Source organism: Amblyomma mixtum, chromosome 3 (genome assembly GCF_055824585.1).
Source record: "Amblyomma mixtum isolate Tamu chromosome 3, ASM5582458v1, whole genome shotgun sequence".
NCBI lineage: Eukaryota > Metazoa > Arthropoda > Arachnida > Ixodida > Ixodidae > Amblyomma > Amblyomma mixtum.
In genome coordinates, this window is record NC_143014.1 from 316,629,566 (window position 1) to 316,650,957 (window position 21,392).

Below are 21,392 nucleotides of genomic sequence, written 5' to 3' on the forward strand. Positions count from 1 at the left end.
ATTTTAGTTTTTTAGTTCGCAGAACGTATACCAGGGGTAATTCTGGAGTTAGGTGAACCGTCCAATACTGTTTTTCAAGTGGCGCTTTCTCGATAACACCCATAAGTCATTTGAATAGCTCAAATGCTAATTATATGGGCAGACGTGAAAGCTAGCTGGTGGTTCATTGATTTATTTCTTTATTACCCGCATCGCCTGTTTCAGGCATTACAGCAGGGGAGACATCATCATATCACTTCGAAATCCCATGCGCAAAACGTGGTAAAAAGCATCATTTGCTAGCACTCAAAACAACATTCGGCGGCAAAGCATTCAAGTCTCTAATCGTACGTGCAAAAAAAGAATAACGCAGGACGTCACTTCTAAAAGAAAGTTCACACAATTTCAGAGTGGTCGCGCCTTTTTGATATATAAGATGAAGGTTTTATAAATAGATTTCTACTTATACCCGTTTTACAGTGGTATATATTATGAAAAAATTTTAACCTCAAATCATTCCTGTGCTCCTACAGCTCCTGCCATTTCAGTTTGGTTTTAATTTCTCGCACACTAAGATTTCTCCTCCCATTACCGTGAACAACCCTCACAGCCCTGTTTTGTATCTTCTCAATTGCATCAACAAGTTCGGCAGTATACGGATCCCAGCACAAGCAAGCGTATTCTAATAATGAGCGGACATTTGTAAAATATAACTTTTCTTTGAGACTACTTGGAAGCAGACTAAAATTGTGTCTTAAGAATCCCAACACGAGAGCAGCTTTAGTCTTTACGCAGGTAATGTGTTTTGCCCATCTAAGATCTGACGTAAAAAGAACTCCCAGGTATTTATGTTCTGAAACGCTTTTTAAATCTGTGCTACCTAATGTATAAGTGTTTGTTTGATATGACCTCTTTCTTGTAAAAGTGACGTGTACCCACTTTTCCACTTTAAGAGACGAGACATCTTCCATTTAGTGCACCATTCCAGTACTGTATCCAGATCATTTTGCAAGCGTTAATGATCACGTGCATTATTAATCACCCTGTAGACCACATAGTCGTCAGCAAACATTCTGAAAGATGACTGAATACCTTCAGCAACATCATTTATCAAAAGCAAAAACAAAAGAGGACCCAAAACTGAACCCTGGAGCACTCCTGAAGTCACATCAACATAAGGAAATGAGCATCCATTAACCACCCCGCTCTTCCGTCTTTGGGAAAAGTATTCGGCTATCCACATAATGATACTTTCGTTAAGCTTATACGTTCGCAATTTGGAGACGAGAAGGTCATGAGCAACAACGTCAAACACTTTCCTGCAGTCAAGAAAAATACAATCAATCAGTTGTCTGTTGCCGATAGCTACTGCTAAGTCATGTGTAAATTCAACCAGTTGCCTTGAACAAGAAAATCCTTGACGGAATCCATTTGGACTAGCATGAATAAGACTGTAGTTGGTGAGATGAGACATAATGCAACTATAAAGAATATGTTCCATTGTTTTGCACACTACACTCTACTATCTACACTCTACACACCACACTCTGCACTATGTCTGGATTGCCTGCTTGACAAGAACCGTGTCGGGATGAAAGTTTCGCTGAGTGTAAGCAGCTTCTCTTTAATGACGTTCCATAGCTGTTCAGTGCACAGGTCGTCTGCTAGCGACCAAACGTTGGATGAAAACACTCAATGGCTGAATTAATCGCATCAAAGTTGCCTTTGCTGTAAACGTACGCTTTTTATTTATTTATGCAGATACCCCTAAAGGTACTCGAGAGGGTATTATATAGGGGGGGGGGGCGCACAGGCAATTGAACAGAATAAAACAGAACCGCAAATATAAAACCAACAACAAAAGCACAAATAAGACACTTTGGATGACATAAGTAAGCAAAAGAATCAATCGAAAGCACAAATAAGACACTTTGAATGACATAAGTAAGCAAAAGAATCAAAAGAATGGCAGCGCGGCAAAGAACGAAGATTACTGCAGTATTAAAATTATGCAAACAGAACACTAATACAATGAATCTTTTTAGTAACAAACCCTGCAAAAAAGGAAGCCATGAACAAATAAAATAACAATGTATGCGAAGAGTTAAGCAGTAGTTATTGAAGATATTAGTTTAAAATATTTATCAGGATCAGTGGTGGTTGCGATATGTGAAGGTGGAGTGTTCCAGTCAGATACTGTGCGTGGTAAGAATGAATGCGCATAGATAAATGTTCTGCACGTGAAACGTCTAACTTTAAAGGGATGATCGCGGCGGTCAAGAATCGAAGGAGGGAAAGAAAAAAAGTCGTTATGAAGTGATGGATGATGATAAAGTTTATGAAAAAGTGATAGTCGTGCAATTTTACGGCGGTGACATAAATCCTGGAGACCTACGCGTTTCTTTAAGGCTGTGATGCTGGTGTTGCGTGAATAATCGGAGTAAATAAAACGAACGGCGCGGTTCTGCAATGATTCAATGTTATTTATTAGGTAAGATTGGTAAGGGTCCCAAATAGCCGAGGCATATTCAGTTTTAGGTCGAATTAGAGTGGTATAGGCATGAGCACGGAGGTGAGGAGGAGCATGCTTTGGGTTATGTTTTAAGAGACCTAATGACCGATTAGCAGATGCAAGCATAAGGTTAATATGGTGGTTCCATGCTAAGCCTGAATGAAGGTGAAGCCCTGAGTACTTATACGTGGTGACTAGCTCGAGTGAGCTATTATTTAAGGAGTATGCTGTTTGAATTCGAGACATTCGGTTAGTAAAAGACATCAATTTAGTTTTTGAATGATTAAGTTGCATAAGCCAGGTTGAGAACCATGCTGTTACTGAATCCAGGTCAGATTGAAGGGATTGGCAATCGGTGTTAGAATAAATTTTGCGATAAATTACACAATCATCAGCAAAAAGTCTGATATGGGAAGAAATGGAATCCGGTAAATCGTTGATAAATATTAGGAAAAGTAAGGGGCCAAGCACACTTCCTTGTGGGACGTCAAAGAGTACTTGGCTGAAAGACGAATTGTGGTTATTGACAGTTGTAAACTGAGACCTGGAAAAGAGAAAATCTCTATTGGGTTTCTTAATAATTGGCAAATTTTCAACATTAATGTCAGCAACAAATACACTGTGGTCACTAATACGTGGCAAGACGTGCCCATTTGATACAATATTCGGAGTGTTGCACAACAATAAATCAAGTACATGACCGGTGCCATCGTTTCTTGATGGCATGCACACATTTTGCTGAAACGTATGGTCATCAAGAAAGTAAAAAAAAGCAGAATATAAACTACCAGAAGCAGTAGTTCTGAGATCATTGTGCAACCAGCCAATGTCAAGCAGGCTGAAGTCCCCCCCTAGCAAAATGCGGTCACCTTTAATGGCATCGACTAGCTGCGACAGTTTGGCAATCTCTTCGTAGGTTGCATTCCGAGGTCGGTAGTATGACCCAATGGCAAGCGTTTTGCCATTTACTAAGCGTAATTTACAAAAAAACAGACTCAATCTCAGTAGCACTGCAATCCAGTAATACACATGGTGTACCGCGGCGTACGAGAACAAACACCCCGCCTCCTCTTGCATTTCTATCACATCGAAACCAGTGATAGCCATCGGAAAAAACTTCCGAGTCCAATATAGAACAATCATGCCACGACTCCGTGCCCAGTATTCTCGCTGGTTGCACCGAACGGATAAGTAAGAAAAAATCTTCAACTTTGTTATTTATACTTCTGCAATTGACTATCATAACAGTGAGTGGCTAAACGGCTGTCTGCGAGCTAATCGGTCATATCTGAACCACGCTCCCTGACGCGGTGTCAACCTGATATCGTTTATCGTCTAGGTGCAACGTTTCATATCTTAAAGGGATACTGAACCGAACTTTTGGAGCTCCTCTTTCACATGTAAAGAAGAGTTCGACTGCTAAAATTAATAAATGCGACAAGCATTTTCGCGAAAACAGGCGGATAACATATTTTTTTCGCGATTTACTGCCGTATCGCTGCAACTGGCGGCCGCCTGTGGAAGCTCTGACTAGACGTCACAACACCCATGTTTTGCGATGCCAATCCAATCCACATAAAATCCAAATCCAAAATCCAAGTTCTTGTCTGTTTTGCGTCGGTGGCGTCGGAGTGTGGGCGCGTAATCGCTTGATCTACCCAAACTCTCTATTTCCCGCTATCTGCCTTCGGCCTGAAGCGTTCGGCGTGGCGAAGGGGAATGCCTAGATACTGCTGCGCTCAAGGCTGTGGAAACAGCATCGTTGGTCGCGACACACCGTCGCATACGTTTCCGCGAGATGAAAAGATCCGAAGACTGTGGATTCGTGTTGCACAGCCATCACGCCCAACCTGGACACCTCTGAAAAACGATTTTATTTGTTCGGAGCACTTTCTCGACGAAGATTGTGTCACCAGTCCAGCTTTGCTGAGAAGTCTCGGCATTCCGCTCAAAAGGCAACGCCTGAAGCCTGATGCTGTGCCCTCCGTGTTTTCAAGAAAACGCAAAGCAGAGAGCATCAGCAGCGAGGTTGAGAAGAAAAGGCGAAAGGAGGTAGGTGCCGTTCGCATGCAGCGTTCTCGTACCGCCTGTCTGCTATTCGTAACTTCTTGCATGTCGCAAACTAGCGTTCATATTAGCGCAGCGTTCCGTTCAGTGCAGAGTTTGCAGTATGCCACAGTAAACGTTCGCGTGCTCGCGCTTTTGAAAGAGTAGGAGTGGTATGCAGAGTACAGTGTTCAGTAAAAAAAAATATTACCCCAAGTTAATCTCAACTCGCGGCGCTCCCAGCGCAATTCTTTCCCCACTTCTTACTCGCTAGAGGTCCGACACAAAGTCACCGCATGCATGGAATTCGATTTTTCATTCATTTCTCCGCCGCACCGGTCGGCAGTCACTTGTGGTAATCCTTTTTTTATTCCATTTTGCTACCGATGATTGCACGCTGCTGAGTAAAGTGCTGTGAATAATTTTCGTGCATTCTAATTTGCGGAAGAGCATGTTTGTAGATTCGTTCCTACTTTTATGCTATGTGGTTTTCGTTTGTCACAGATCATTGATCAACTACTTCAAGGTCCTTCTGCCACAGGAGACGCAGGTGAAGCATGTAGTACGAGAGTTTTGACTGAAGGACGGCACTGTGGCACAGGTGAGGCATCCAACACACCAGTTGAGCATAAGAGCTCAAGAAGGTACAGTGCATGAAGCATCAAAATAAAATTATTTCAATTATGCATTCATACCGTAGTCCCTGAAAATGGCATTTTGCATGGTAGGCATAAAAAGACTATAGAGTGAAGTCTACTAAAATCATAAATATGTATAAGCCATCGAGTTAGGGAGACGTTCAAAGTGACAAGGGAATTATCAAAAGCATCATAAAGCTGAATTAGTCATTGTTTTTCACTGAAGTTTGTGGCTAATGAAACGATCAAATCTTCATTAAAAACATAAATAAAAGCCATTATATTATGAATTTAAAAAAAACCATACAAGTAAAATATACAATACGGCAGATATGCAGTCATTAATGAACACGGAGGGTTGTGGCAAATGGTATCGCAATATAACTTCGTTAGTAAGGTGATTCTATTGACTGATGGTGTTTAGCAGAAATGAACACATGAAGCATTCATTTAATACGCAAAAGAAAAGGGGTGATTGAGAATATGATGCTGCCTTGTAACAAACGCCGCAGTTACATGAATGTGACAGAAGTCGACTCCGGCCCACTTTTTGAGGGAAAGCAGAAAAACAACAAGGAAGAGAATAGAGGATGAGTGATGCCATCTTAAAACCTGTTCTTTCCCCGAAATAAGGAACTGGAGTTGACTTCTGTAGCATTCATGTAACTGTGGCTATAAGCTGAAGAGAAAGATATTAGGTAATTAAGAGTAATCCTAAAATGACGCTTCAGTAGAATGCAGATTTTTATGCATTAACATGTCTATTACATAGTTTTGTGTACCATACGGCTCTCTTCCAGTTTGCTGTGAGCGTAACGCTCAGGATGAACATCCCATTGGAAGGCAAAACAGTCAGCATGAAGAACATCGAGAAGTGTTCCCTGAAGCAGTGCATCTTCAGTCTGCACCAGAACTTCATGCTATCAGTGGGTCAGGAGGCATTACTACAACCAAACAATTTCGGGCAGATGCAGCAGTTCAAACATCAGTAGTCTGTCGAAGTTGGGGTAAGTACATCAGTGACATCACTATACGTTGATTTTTGATTGCCATGTTGATAGGTAGCTCTGCTATTCCTTGCATATAAACATAACAATTGTAATTCTTTGTTTTGGCATGGTTTATCTGTGCACTTTTAAAATGTGTTTACTGTGCAGTATTTTGGCAGTCATACTCTCACAGCTGAATTATAATTTTAGCATATGCCTCTTTAGGGACACAGGCAAACGTCAGTGGGAAATCCTGTGGCGTCCAGACTAGCTTCTTCGAGTTGCCACGGACATCAACACCACTGCCACATTATGCAGATGCACCTGATGAAGGCATACCAGAAACTGAAATCGCAAATCGATATGACGATCCCTCGTTCACCCTGTCTGATGTCAGCTGGGCCAGGTATGTAGTAGGTGTACCTCAAATATTCGATAATGTTGACACAGACCTCTTATGTTTCAGAGATGACAGTGATCACACAAATGTGCCTCTTGAGGAGGAGAGGAAGTTTCTTGTCTTCGAGTCATGCTTAGATGACCTGCTGTCGACCTGCCCACTGTGTGCTCACCCATGCACAGCAATCGATAAGGAGGTGAAAGGCACATTACTGCAAGTGAAACGCATGTGCACAAATCATCACGTTTCTACCTGGGCAACACAGCCTATGGTCAGTCGAAAGGCAGCAGGCAATTTGCTGCTCTCTGCAGCAGTTTTTTACTCTGGGTGCAATACATCAAAGTTTTTTAGAGCACTTAGGAGTATAGGTGTTGCCTGCAGCAGTGACCGAATGCACTTTCAAGTGCAGAAAGCATTTCTGATTCCTGCAGTCACTAAGGTATGTGACCTGGCCTGCCTGATTAGGTCATATAAATAACTTCAAAACATTTATATTGTAAACAAGTTCAGAGACTATATATTTTCCACTTTTAAGATTTGGACGCAGCAACAAAACACCCTCTTTCAAGAGTCTGCTGGCCGTTCACTGCGTGTTGCCGGTGATGGTAGGGCCGATTCCCCTGGACACTGTGCTAAGTATGGCACCTACTTACTTGTTGACATAGATCGCAACAAGGTGCTACATGTTGAGACTGTCCAGGTAGTCATTTCTTTTGTATGAAAGAGCAGCATGTGCGTGGATAATTCAGCAAGTTTAGCTGATCAGGATACTGATGACTGTCTCTACAATTGGCTTCGTATTGCTTTTTTTGCAGTCAAATGAAACAAAAGGCAGCACTCATATGGAGCTAGAAGGCCTCAAGAGGACACTTCACATATGTGAAGCGAATGGTCTGCAGATCTCCACGCTGGTGACAGACCGTCACCCGCAGATCAAGGCGTTCACATCCCGAGAGACCTATATAGAGCATAGATTTGACTGCTGGCATGTCGCCAAGAGTGAGTTCACTTCGTTCAGAGATCTATCTATTAGTGTTTAACTGGTGCTCTTTTTTTTTGTGAAGTGCTCAAGAAGAAGTTGACGGCTGCAGGGAAACTCAAAAAGTTTCAGGAATTGACTTCATGGATCCCTGCGGTGATAAACCACCTCTACTGGTGTGCTATGTCGAGCCAAGAACAGCCTGATCTCATTCTGGCAAAGTGGTGCACCCTTGCCCGCCATGTCGTCAATATTCACGATCATGACGAGGAGGCCTATCCGAAATGCCAGCATGCTCCACTGGCTAACAAGAAGTGGCTAGAAGAAGGTATGCTCCTTTGCCCTTTTTTTTGTCATTCCTTCTTGTGTTACCTTCAACACATTCCTTTAGGCTCGCCGGCACACCAGAAACTGAAAGCCATTATCCTAAACAAGGCACTGTTGAAGGACATTCCTCGGCTATCAACCACGGTACAAACATTTGCCGTGGAGTGCTACCACAGCACAATAATCAAGTTTGCGCCAAAGAGCACTCATTTTGGTTATGAAAGCATGGTAGCAAGGTAAAGTATGTTCCATGCACAAACAGTTTCAGTTGCCTGTTGTGATCTGCTCATATTTTTTTTTTGGCTTCCTTGCAGGACGCGCCTTGCTGCTCTCCATTATAATGAAAACAGTGCAAGGCAGCAAGCAAGCACCAGGAGCGGAAGCAAGAGGTGGATAGTGAAGTATCCTAAAGCAAAGAAGGCCGCTGTTGTCGCACCAGTGAAGGAAGCGTGCACATATGGTATTTACCTCCATTTTTTTATATACTGAGTGACTTACTGTGCTTTTGTTGTTCCAGGCTATGTAAAGGAATTGGTGCAGTGTGTTTTTGAGCTGTGCGAAAATGCTGGCCCCTACAAGGAAGCAGCACTGCACTCAAGAGTGGAGGTGCCACCTACACTCTCCAGTAATTTTGAGCCTGGCAACAAAGAAGCCCTTGTGAGAGAGCACAAAATGCGCTTCAACCCCTGAATGACTGGAGGCTGGTGTTTCTTCCTGTTATGTCGGGCGGTAAGGGTCTTTGTGTATTCTGGTATTGCCTTGTTTCTGCTGTGCAGATCAGCGAATTGAAAGATGTTTCACTTTTGCAGGATTCTGGCTCTTTATTAGTATGGAAAGGCAGCCGTCACGAGTCCAGGTATCCGGTGTAAGTGCCACTTGCTGCTGGAAATTCTTTACGAATCCTGTGGACAGCGCAGCTTGGGAGAACAACTCTATTTCCCTCGCCAAGTCGTCCGTAAATCCACCAAGCGAACTGCCTGTAGGCAGTATACCTGTGTTGGCTGAAAAATTAAAACAAAAATGCACCTGTTTCACTTCATCATATGAAATGCACCAATAAGAACCAGTAGAAACACCAGTAAGTTGACTTGAGGATTACTCCACATGTGGCCAAAACTGGTTATCTCGCAGTACTTACTCATTCAGGTTCCTTTGCCGAGTTTGGTATGGGCAGTAATGCCGAAGCTTGATATATTCTAATTTTAGTATGTGCTGGTTCAGGCAATATAACTCAAAGAGTGGGTGCATGGTGATGCACATGTCATCCTCGGATACTTTTTGTACAGCTTCTTGCTCTCTGCAACAGACTCTTTCTCTTTCTGTTGGCATGTCGCTGCAGTGATGACCACAGCTGCACCTGTGGAGTTTTTCGAAAGAGCTGTAATTCACATTTCAAGGGCTAGCTGTGAATAAAAATTTTCAGGTTATCAAGATGAATGGCTTTTTGTATGCATGCAGGTTTTGGACGAAAAACTCAGTCATGCTGAGTGTACATTATGTTGAGTTGAAAAAATGCATGAGCACTGCTGCGAATGAAAACGCGTGGTAGGCGGCCCGAGAGCGAGCATTCGGCGGTAGATTGCATGTTGTAAAGATAGCATGTAAAACGCTCTGCATGGACACATTACAATTCAGCTGGTTGCTTTGCAATATTGACTTTTACAGAATGGTTTGCAATTGCCCTTTGCATGGGCAGGCGTCGCCTTCCATGAAAGTTGTACAAGCAGCGTTTCCTCTATCCGTGCTGCGGCCGCACGTCCACGTAGCGTAAGCGATTTGAAGGCGATGGGGCCTGAAATGCATCAGCCGATCTCGACAAACACTACCGGCAAAGCTTTTCTAGGCAAGTTTGGACGTGACACAAGCTGTTGTAGCGTCGAGCTGTCAAACGGCAGCAGTGTTCCACGTATTTTGCCCTTCGGCGCGCAAAAACATGCAGCCCCGTAAATGATGTGGTGAACACCTTCAAACTGCGTCGGACATCAGAAAACGACGAACGACTGAGTCGTAATAATTGTTTATCGGTCTCAACTCGGCATGTGAAACCGTTTACTAACGCGTGACATATCATTACTTTACCTTTCCAGTAATTCTACGTCGAGCACAAGTGAGAAAAAGCTTACCATATAGCTGGCCCCGACTGCCTGACCGGCGCACCCGCTTCCTCCGGTTGCTCGTCCTCGCTTGACGCACATGGCTCGTAGCCGTAAGCGCATATTTTTTTCGGCGGGTGAAAATGCTCCTCGTCGTCAGTGCTGCACTCGCCGCTGGTAGAGCCCCTATCGCTGGTAGACGGACTCGAGCAGTTCGGCATCACGCTTCGAGCAACAGCGACCGACTGGGATGGATTGGCTCGGATTGGCCCAGACTGGCCGTCGGACGAGGGTGATGTGACGTCACGCTCTTCACCTCCCGCTGGCCGCGACAGCTTCGCTCACGCTCGTAAAACGTCGGAAATAAAAATATCCACTGAAAGATATGCAAAGTGACGACTACATTTCGGTGTAATTACATTCCGAGAATCTATTTTCGGCGTTTTTGTTCAATTTTCGGATTTTGCTTCAGTATCCCTTTAATATCGTTTTTTTTTTCCTCTGTGCCATTCTGCTTAGCAAACTCCCACAATTTCTTTCTTTTTTCTCTAGTAGAACGTAAGAAATATTCTGATATGCTGTTTTTTGACCTTTCAATTTATACGCGTTAAGCAGCACTGCTTGACGTTCCTTAAACGAAGGAAACTTCACAAGTATCGGACGCTTTTTCTCAACATGGTGGGTCCCTATATTATGTGCATGCTCGATGGTAACACTGGTTAGTCCAAGGGAATCCTTACACAAATCAGCAATCAGCTGCTCTGGCTTTGTCGCGGTCACATCTGCTACTGAATCCACGAGACCGTAAAACAAAAGGTTGCACCTCCTTTTTCTGTTTTCAAGGTTAGCCTCTTTTTCTTCAGTTGTCGTCAACGTTTCATGTACCTGACGTTGCTGCTCTTCAACTGCGGTTAGAACCACGCTCATAGCATCTATTTTTGCAAGTGCTAACTCCATAGACAAAAGACGTGTTTTAAGGTCATTTACATCAAGTGTAAGTTTGTTTTGTGTCGCTTCAATACATGTCAACTTTTACATCATAGCCTTCTGACCCTCTAGCCGATCTGTTAGTTTCTTTCCTGGTCCGGGGTTCAATTCAATGTCCCGACCGCATAACACAAGTAAGAAATAAAACGAAGCACTGCGTAAAAGAGCAAAATGTTGCTTCACGTGCACACGCTTCGACCGCACTGGTCTAAGCGTCCGAGTAACAGCTACAGAAAAAACAATATGGGGTGGAACCGGCAAAAAAAATATGGTTTTTTAAGAGCATGGTAGAAAGAACCAACCAGCATAAGCAGTAGCAAGTGCGTGAATGCCACCGTCATGTTGCCGGTTCCACGCCCCGCTGACCAGGTGCCGCTCCGATGAATTTTTAGCTGAAGTTCGCCGCCAATTCCGCCCGCAACACAGTGTTGGCAGCTGAAGTTCCAAAGTTTGTCGAATTCAGGCCATGCGATGCACCTGTCTAGGTCCACCGCCGACGAATGCAAGCCTGGGCCGCTGGTCCTGTCCGCACGGCAAGAACCGTCACCAAAGAAATCCGGATGGGCTTTTGCCGAACCAACGTCGATCAAAACAACCTGCATAAGCAGTAGCAAGTGCGTGAATGCCACCGTCATGTTCCCGGTTCCACGGCCCTTCTTCTTAAAACAGCGCAAAAGACAAAAACGGTGCGTGTCCTGCTCTCTTGGTCCGTGTCTTTTGAGCTGTTCCAAGAAGCTAATTATATGCTGGTACTGGCAACGCCAGTACCATACGAAGAACAACGGAAAGCGCCGACATTTTCCTGCAGTACACGACCAACGAAGTCACTGCTTCGTTTACTCGCATAAACGAGTTCATTATCATGGACATGCATTTCGCCTTACAGGACTATTCATGCCTGTGCAGGGCGCTTGCGTAGAAGGATGTGGCTTCAACGAGGTGCTTGAAAGTTTTAAGGTGTACTTTTATACAGTACACAATGTTAACTTCCACTTCCTCTGGAAGCGTCATCGAGCGTTCCATGTTTAGTGCATTTTAACAAGGCCAATGTTTGGACAGAAAAATGCGCTCTCAATTTGAGCTGGCAAATTGGCAAACGGTGTCCAAGGCAGACATGGAAAAGTACTGCCTTGTACTAAATGAGTTTTGCGCAATATTACCGGGAGAACACAAAATCGCAGTTGCAACGGCGCCATCTTCACTTTCTGAGCTGGCCGGTGAACTGCTCGCATACGTCATAACCCCTTCAGGCGCTGTGTCCACATATGTGATCGCCACCTAAATCTGCTGACATTTTTGTGTACAAGGCGAATTTTTGACTATCATAGAGTTTCTAAATATTACCTAGATGGAAAACTGGCGCCACCGTCTATGCGAGTTTCTTAAAGGACACTTTATCCACCGTGGGAGTGCCGGGAAGACAGCATGTCGTGCTTGGCTTGGCCCTAAAACAATACTACGAATGCAGAGATACAAATTTCCGCAAATTATATAATCCAAGGAAGCGTTTTGATAATCAGTACGTCATGTAATAAAATATCGTCACTATACATTGCTATAAATGAGCAGAAAAGCAGATAGGCATAAACCACCACCCAATTTGCCTGTGGCGAGAGAGAGCTTTCTTTCAGTCCCTCCTTAATCCCTTCTCTTAAGGCGGGGTTAAGGTGTACACCGAGATATGCGAGACGAATACAGCGCCAATTACTTCCCCAAAACCAATTGAACTTAATTTTAGGGAGGGCTTTACCTTCATGCCGCCAAATATAGCGAACCGTGGAAGATGTTTTTTGTTTCGTTCAACAGACACACTTTTAGAGCAAATGCTCTTGCCCAAAAAATTGCTAGCGCTTCAAATACTATACTTTAAAAGCTTCAGTTTTCGCATTGTAAAAATCAGAAACGTTTCATTGGTCTAGCCTGCTATTGCGGGTGCGCACCCTACTTCCGTCCATGGGCTATCTTCTTGCCATGAGAAACTTGCCCGAGCCCTTTTTCTATAAGAAACTAGTCTGCATGCAATGAGTGCCGGGTCCCGCCCCGTCCTGGCGCTGAGCTCACAGAATTTGCCTGAGAAAAGCATTGGTTAGGATGCAGCAACCTGTCTCACCACAAGTAAGCTACGGCCGCATTCACACTGACAAGTGCAGCATGCGGATATCTGCGTGAAATAATTCATGAAGTGGAAGTCGTTCTTTGCATGCAATGCGAGGACACCGCCAGTCTTCAAAATGAATCAAACGCAATCCACACGGTGAGTACGGTTACTAACTTAAGTTGCTCTTGTCGAGGTACTTTGCACATTTGTCGTAGGAGTCTCGGAGGCACATATCTTTAAAACTGCAGACTGGTCACAGCAGCAGATTGTTAAGTTCGTAATAGAGAAAAAAAACTTTGTTCCCATCTTTCACATTTCAATGCACAGGTAGCAGAGGTTCCCGCTGAGCAAAACCCAGCTTGCTGCGCAAAGGGCTCCCAGCGAAGGGCCAAAGGGACTTCAGGCTTAGCAGGCACCAGACACTGTGCTCAGCTCACTTCGAGTTAGGCTCCTTCGTATGCTTCGGATCTCAAACGAACTGCGTGCGTATCAGCATAGATAACTACACTACAACAAAGAGCACAAAAACACTAATAACTACAGCGGTGAAAGCGTAACTGAACAACAACAAAAAAATCAATCCGAAGCGCACTGTTCCCAGCATGCCTCGCGCGTCCATGGTGGATGAATTGCAGAGCCGCCAGCTTTCCTTCTAGTCAATAGTAAGAAACCGTATGCCCCCCATCTAAAGCCCCTTCATATTGAAAGTAGCGACACTCTCCTCCACTCCCGCGGCTTCCTCCTCCATTAGCCTCGCCCGCGGGCTGTGCGCGATGCGCACGGCACGCTTCGACGGCCATCGCGCGCTCGCCGGCCCGATGTGCTCGCTGGCACACGTGAGCGTGCCTAAGTTTGCGCTTTCTTTCACGCTCCTGTTATTCAACACAATGACTAGAAAGTGATGCGTCATGCTTGACTCTACCACGAGCCACATTTATCACCTCGATTAAAAATGAGAGCTCTAGACGTGAGCGCTTGCGGCACGAACAATGAAAGCGCATTCCGTCCTCCTAAATATGGCAGAATTTTTATTAGCATAATATTTACGTATTATTGTATATTCTCCAATATTCTTCAGCACACTAACGCTCCGCTGAATGTAGATTTGACCTAGCGCTGCACTTCCGCGAAAAACACTGTTGTCTATGACGCTGTTCTTTTGTAATCGGACGAGGTAAAGATTGTGGTAATTTAGGTAAAGATGTCGTTTGACGAGTGAAGTTTCAGAAACACTACAGTAGCTGCGATAATGATGGAAGATTTTCTTTATAGCGTGTCATGCATTTTTTAAGCAAGTTTCGGGCCCGAAATTTTAAGCTTCGCTCCTCGGAGTGATGCCTGCGCCGCGGCTTTATTGCGTGGTCAATCACGGCTGCTTGAAAGAGAAGGCTTTTGTTTTCTAGTTTTTTTGTCGTTTGCTTTACTGGCTACAGCAGAAGTGTGCCTGGCCAAGGGTTCAGCTTTAAATTTCGGGGTGATTGCTGCTGCGAACGAAAGACTTGATTCAGTGGTGGAAAGATGATATTCTCTCGATCACTCATCTACGCTAATCCCTGGAATGCATTTAAGGAGTGCTTCAGCTGCCCGCGCTGAATAAATATATTCAGCGCTGTAAAGCGCGGCCAGAAATGATGCAGTCATTCCGTGATTTAGAGAGCCTCACGGAAACAATTCGTACTATGTTATAAACTACGGAGTTAAAGAATCTGATGTTATTTTGAAAAGATCATTCAGTGCAGTATATCATGATTTCGCCTGCGACAAGTGAACGCTCGCCCTGAAATGCACCGTTTCAGGACTAGCTCCTCAGGTGGCGTTGGATCTCGGAATCGCGGTAGAGATGCGCGCAGTCGCGACAGTCGAACAAACTCCTTAATCGCTGTAACGATTACCTAACATCTCCTATCATGCCTAGACATGCGATGGCATTACGCCGTTAAAGCTACCGCACCAAAGCTCTGGGGATACGGGAGAGAGACTGCCGTGTACGCTATGAAAATCAGCGTTTTCTATTTTGCGCAACCTCAGAAGCACACTAAATACTACAAAAAAAAAAAATAACGTCTGCGATGCAAACATTTTTCGCGGAAACACACACTGAGATACAATAATTAAAGTGGCTACAATAGGTGTAATCCGCATGCCAACCGTCGCGAATAGAACACGTACAGCAATTGCCAAGGAATGGAAAGAACTTCGTGCGAAAGGACGCACAATAATCAGCGAATTAAGCGAGATTATCAACTTCCTCATGATCTCAAAAGAAGTACGCACACTAGATTAGGTACCACCAAATGCACAGTACATCGCTGAGGACGGTGTTCTTGTCGGAACAGTCCTTAAAGGGCAACTCCGGCGATTTTTCGATGTTCATCGATCGAAATGAAATTTTAAGTCTGTATTCTTCATGGTAGTCTGATGTCTCATGTAAAATTTCTCACGTGAAAGCGGCGTAGTTTTTCCGCAAGCGAATTTCGAAGACAAGCGCTCCTCGACGCGAGCTGACGCGAGCGGCACCCATTGATCGAGCAACTTCTACAGGCTACCCCGTACTGTGACGTCACTGGCATGGCGGCGTGTCAAGCTGATCGGACGCGCGCTGGCGCTGCCAGTGCAGGGGAAAACCGAAAATTAGTTTTGAGGAAAGTAAATGACGCTGTAATGGACACCCGATCCGCGAGTAAGGGAGGAGTGCAAGAAGAAAAGAAGAAAGAGGTCCGTAGTGGAGGTCTCCGGAATTATTTCGACCACCTGTGCAATTTCGCGCCATCTCAACGTGCCTGATGTGATGTGTACGCCAGAGTGATGGGTCAGCGCAACTTCTGTTGTGCTGTGGGGTGCACAAATTCTTGATATGTGACAACGGGCGTGACCTACCACATGCCTTCTAGCGATAAGAACCTTCGCGACAAGTTGGTGAGAGCTGTTCGCCGTGTCAACTGGTCTCCGAGGAAGCATTCCCACATGTGCTTGGAACATTTCGCGCCAGATTGCTATGAAGACAGCGTGTACCTCAGAGAGAGCTTTGAAAGCGGTATGTTGGATTGTAGAACTGTAGCTGGCGTTAACTCACTTCCTAAAGCTCGCCGTCGAGACAAAGCTTCGCAGAGATGACGGTTGGTGATGCATGCCCCTGTAAGGACGTTGTGCACCGCGGCAACGTTCCGGCAGCAGATTCATCTCGCTGGGTCGGCCGTCTGGCCACACGAACAGCTGTCAGCGGGAGCATCTCATTAACTTTTGTTCTGACGAATGTGTCACAAATGTATACACGAAAAATGACTTAAGTACTTACTTCTCCGAGTTCAGACCGTCTCCATACTGCAGGTGACGCGGCCTGTGGTGTGACTCGGCTGGCTCGCGCGGCGGTGGATCATACTTAAAAAGCGACTCGTCCAGTCCAAAACCGTCGAATGAGTCGTCTTTTCAAGACTCGCTGGTCTCGGAAAACCTGTCCTCCGCGCTTTCAGTCATGTCGACAGCGCGCCTGAGGGCAGTTGTGATACCTTCGGGGACTTGACACCGCGGCGAACGCGCTAGTGACGCCACAGTCAATACCGCACGAAGGCACCTCCCCGATTTTGGTTTTGCGGTTTGGGTTTCGAGTTTTGCGATTTTTGCTGTTGAAAAATTATTTTACGGTTGCTTTTGAAAACCATGTATCGTACACATTGCAGGAGATTCTTAGGAACGTAAAACAGCCATTAACTTAAAATGGCTGAAAAATCGCCGGAGTTGTCCTTTAGGGGCAATGTTGTGGATGCACTTATTTCTACGGCTGATGTCATTTTTTCCTCCAGCAATCTGGAACAGCACAAGCCATTTTCACTCCGGCTTGTGCGCTGAAATGCAGCGCAACCGGGCATAATGCAGCACTAAAAGCAGACTTCGAATAGTCAGCGCGTAAACCAACGGAGCTCGACCAGCAGCAGAGACAGACGGCCTACACATGGCGAAGACGGGAAACGAAAACAGAAGAAAACGATCCTTTCCCGCGCGTTTTTCGGTCGATGGCCGGAGGGGCCAATCACCGTTCAAGAAAGCGCCGAGCAGAGAGACGGGCATATGCAAGAGTCTGCGGCGCGGCGGCACAGTTCACAGAAATTAGCTACTTTCAAAATCAAGGGCCTTTATTTTTTTAAAGCGTTGGCGCCATTTCTCGCAGCTACACGAAAATGTGTTATTAAAAAATAAGTCGGAAATCACGGAGTTTTGTGGCGGGACGGGTAAGTATCGCGTGTTGCTCAAATAAACGCACGCGGTAGAATGCTTCTTCCGGCTAAACGGGTGCATGGTTCGAGCTCAATTTTTGCACACAAGCGGGATTGGGTAGGCCGAACTGTTTCATTTTACATTTGTTTGGCCTTCTTGCCTGCATTCGATCAGAGGGAGTTGCATATTCGCATCGTCTGCGACGACAGGTAAGGTAAAAATAGTAAATTGGTTTTTCAGGTAAGGAAAGGAAGCTCCCAGAAAGGATCTGAGAGCTCCCGTGCTTGTAATGTAGAGGCTCGATGAATCGGAATCAAGCTGCCATTTTTTATTCTTGTCAGAGTTTTACGACCCTTTTTTCTTCATCGTTTTGATAATTTTGCCGCGGTTCTTAGCAAGAATCATTACCATGTTTTCAGAAACGAGAGACGAAAAAATTACAAAGCTGAGAGCACAACACAATGAGTGGATAAAAAGGAAAACCCATGCCCTCATACCTCGAGCCAGTCCTGAGCTGACCGATCAGCTCCAAGACTACACACCCATGAGCATATTGGTAAGCGTTGAAGTGTAAACACTGCTCGGAAAACAGCGACGTATACGAACCTCGCAGGCAAGGTCGGCCTGACAGATCTGGAACACACTCAGCACTAAAGGAGTGTACAGGAACGTTGTGGTGCATATGGCGTTACTTGGGACTTGCCAGTTGTATGTAATATATTGAAAACCTTTGCGTACCAGAGAACACTTTCAAAGCAGACACATTTCATCGTAGTAGAGCGCCAATTTGAGAAGTACCGATCTAACTGCTACGCCTCTCCTAAAGGTTTTCGGTTTTTGGCGGTTGCATCCGGCGGCATCTTGCATTTCTGACAAATGTGTTCAACGCAGGGCGTTTCGGTGAGATTTTTCTGTGCTATTGCTGTGTGGGTGCAGCGACAGCAGCTAGAGGACTCCACAAAGCTCGGTCGTTACTTGGCACCGTAGGCAGCTGAGCGTTCCCGAAAATTACCTCCCCTTGGATTGCTCCAGGTTGGTGTACGTTGGATGTTACTTTATTCGCCAGCTGATGTATACACCTGTTTCCCCGAAGACGTTTCACATTTGGCGTAGAACGACTTAGTAACTGATGCCATCCCTCTCACACACAGCTTTGGCCTGAAATATTCAAGCCGTATGGGTTGCCGTTTCGCCATGTCGTGGGGCAATTATTTTAGCCCTGAAGCGCTCTGTAGTGTAACCACAGCTCTAGACTTCAGTTTTAAAGACCCATCTTTATTTAGAGGTTCCGCAAGTCGTTCAGTATACGGTTGCAAACCAAAGCATTTGGCGTCAAACTTCTGACCAAATTCCGCTCATCAGCATATTGATAGTGCGAGAATAGTATCAGTTATACCGATGGTATCTATTCTGATAGCAATATTGGCATCGTGAGTGTTACTGTGTTTACAGCCATAAACCAATGAACCTCTTCGATGATGAAAAAGACTTCAGTAGCCGACGAAGCTTTAAGCTGATGTGAAAAAATAAATATTCGATAATTTTAACCAAAAGGTTTGGTTTAACGTCCCAAAGCGACTGAGGCTATGAGAGATGCCGTAGTGAAGAGCTCTGGAAATTTCGACCACCTGGGGTTCTTTAACGTGCACTGACATCGCACAGCACACGTGCCTCTAGAATTTCGCCTTCAAGAAATTCAGCCACCGCGGCCGAGATCGAACCACGTCTTTCGGGTCAGCAGCCGAGCGCCATAACCAATGAGATACCGCGGCGGGGAAAAAGGTAAAAGGAACAGAGAAAGTGGTGACGGGGGTTAAGAAAACCTATTCGATAGAAATTTGTACTGCCAAATCTAGCAAGCGTTGTGCGTCCTTGACTATTGATTGGTTTATTGGTTTATTCAGGTTTAACGTGCCAAAGCAACTCAGGCTATGAAGGACGCCGTAGCGAAGGGCTCTGGAAATTTCGACCACCTGGAAGTGGGCGCATTTACCTCAGAAGCATATCTTCCTTCAGTGCATAATGCGACAGCCTATTAGTTCTCCTTAGCATTGTACCTTTAAAACACTAAGTCGGTCTGGTTGTACAGTGCCTGCTCGACATCAAATACTTTTAAGGTGATTGTTCTGTTTTCTTAGCAATATAAAAGAAAAAGAAACTGAGAATCACTAAGCGGGGCGATTTTTGCGAAGAATGTTAAGCGCAAGAAGCGTAAAAAACACTTAAAGGCTGCAGATCATTGAAAACGCATCAACAGATTGAGACTGCGACGAGTTCAGAAAGGGGTTTTCTTTTGTCAGAAAACGTGCCGATGCGCCAACCAGCTGGTATTGACATTACTATCTTTTTCGAAAGCGCAAGCGATACAAAACAACAGCATTTACTGGCTGATATGAGTGCTGTCAACCTCCGCCTGTCATTTAATTTTTTCAGAAATATTCATTACATTACGAGACCTCTTAACAAATTTTTCCCTTATAACAGTTTCGAGAATTCTAATTTTTGTTTTCCGTTATTCGTGTTTATCGAAACGTCCTGCAGCACTGAGTCAATTCAAATTCAAACAGTGGTAGCCTTGCAGACGAATACACAGACAGACATGACAGGACAGGCGCTTACATAGCCCTGCAACGTGTTTTACTAAGTCATGAATGTTTTTAAAAAACTAACTGACAGGCGGAAGCTGACAGCAGTCACATCAGCCAGTAAAAGCTGTTGTTTAGTGTCTCTTACACTTTCGAAAACGGCAGGAAAGTCAATACCAGCCGGCTGGCGCATCGTCACGTTTTCGGACAAATCACTACACTTTTCTGAACTCATCTCAATCTTAGTCCGTTCATGTGCCGTCAAATAACTGCAGTCTTTTAAGTGGATTTTGCACTACTTGCGCTTAATTTTCTTGCTAAAACACGCCCCGCTTATTGATTCTCAGTTTCTTTTTCTTTTTTATTGCTAAGAAAAAGGAACAATCATCTTTAAAAATATTTGATGTCGAGCAGGCACTCTACAAACAGAGGGACAGTACTAAGGACAACTTATAGGTTGTCGGCATTCTGCACTGTCAGGAGGATATGCTTCTGATGTGAAGGAGCCTACTTCAAAAGTCAAGGACCCATAGCTCTTGCTAGATTGGGCAGTGAAAATTTCCATCGAGCTGACTTTTCTTATTCACCCTCGCCTCATTCTCTGTTCATTTTACCTGTTGGTTAAAATCATCGAATATTTATTTTTTTACATCACCTTAAAGCTTCGTCTGTTACTGCAGTCTTTTTCATCAGCGAAGAGGTTGATTGGTTTGTGGCTGTAAAGTCAGTAACACTCACGATGCCAATATTGCTATCAGAATAGTTACCATCGGTATAACTGATGCTCTTCTCGCACTATCAACTTGCCGATGAGCGGAATTTGGTCAAAAGTTTGACGCCAAATGATTTGGTTTGAATCCGTATGCTGAACGACTCGTGGAACCTCTAAACAAAGATGAGTCTTCAAAAGTGAAGTCGAGAGCTTTGGTTACCCTACAGAGCGCTTCACGGGTACAATTACTGCCCCACGACATGGCGAAAAGGCAACCCATATGGCTTGAAAATTTCAGGCCAAAGCTGTGTGTGGGAGGCATCGCATCAGTTACTAAGTCTTTCTACGACAAATGCCAAACGTCTTCAGGGAAACAGGTGTATACATCAGCTGGCGAATAAAGCAACCTGGAGCAATCCAAGGGGATGTAATTTTCGGGAACGCTCAGCTGCCTACGCTGCCAAGTAACGACCAAGCTTTGTGGAGGCCTCTACCTGCTGTCGCTGCACCCACACAGCAATAGCACAGAAAAATCTCACCGAAACGCCTTGCGTTGAACACATTTGTCAGAAATGCAAGATGCCGCTGGATGCAACCACCAAAAACCGAAAACCTCTCGGAGAGGCGTAGCAGTTGGAGCGGTACTTCTACTGAAAGTGGTGCTCTACTAAGATGAAATGTGTCTGCCTTGAAAATGTTCTCTGGTACACAAAAGTTTGTGATATATTATATAAGACTGGCAAGTCCCAAGTAACGCCCTATTCTTTACTGCTGAGTGTGTTCCAGACCTGTCAGGCCAACCTGGCTGGCGAGGTTCCTATACGTCGCTGTTTTC

General features: G+C 44.8%; 2 protein-coding genes across 3 annotated transcripts; one reads left to right on the plus strand and one right to left on the minus strand.

Moving 5' to 3' along the window:
* The first annotated feature begins 4,035 nt into the window (after window positions 1-4,035).
* On the plus strand, window positions 4,036-8,777 carry LOC149355707 (uncharacterized). 2 transcript variants are annotated; one of them, XM_089583988.1, is made up of 12 exons: window positions 4,036-4,543; window positions 5,042-5,138; window positions 5,976-6,182; window positions 6,390-6,570; window positions 6,631-7,003; window positions 7,100-7,264; window positions 7,380-7,563; window positions 7,629-7,871; window positions 7,935-8,106; window positions 8,185-8,330; window positions 8,388-8,599; window positions 8,680-8,777. In XM_089583988.1, exons 1-11 carry the CDS (start codon window positions 4,211-4,213, stop codon window positions 8,558-8,560), a joined length of 2,274 nt encoding a protein of 757 aa, XP_089440114.1. In that variant the 5' UTR covers window positions 4,036-4,210; the 3' UTR covers window positions 8,561-8,599; window positions 8,680-8,777. The 2 variants fall into 2 exon arrangements, with proteins under 2 accessions (XP_089440114.1, XP_089440113.1); XM_089583987.1 differs by lacking the exons at window positions 7,100-7,264; window positions 8,680-8,777 and having other exon boundaries at window positions 6,631-6,835; window positions 7,629-8,106; window positions 8,185-8,470.
* On the minus strand, window positions 8,694-10,254 carry LOC149355708 (P2X purinoceptor 7-like). Its single transcript, XM_089583989.1, has 3 exons — window positions 9,994-10,254; window positions 9,009-9,227; window positions 8,694-8,871 (listed from the first exon to the last, which is right to left on the minus strand). The coding sequence occupies exons 1-3, from the start codon at window positions 10,182-10,184 to the stop codon at window positions 8,715-8,717; spliced, it is 567 nt and encodes a 188-aa protein (XP_089440115.1). The 5' UTR covers window positions 10,185-10,254; the 3' UTR covers window positions 8,694-8,714.
* Window positions 10,255-21,392: the final 11,138 nt, after the last annotated feature.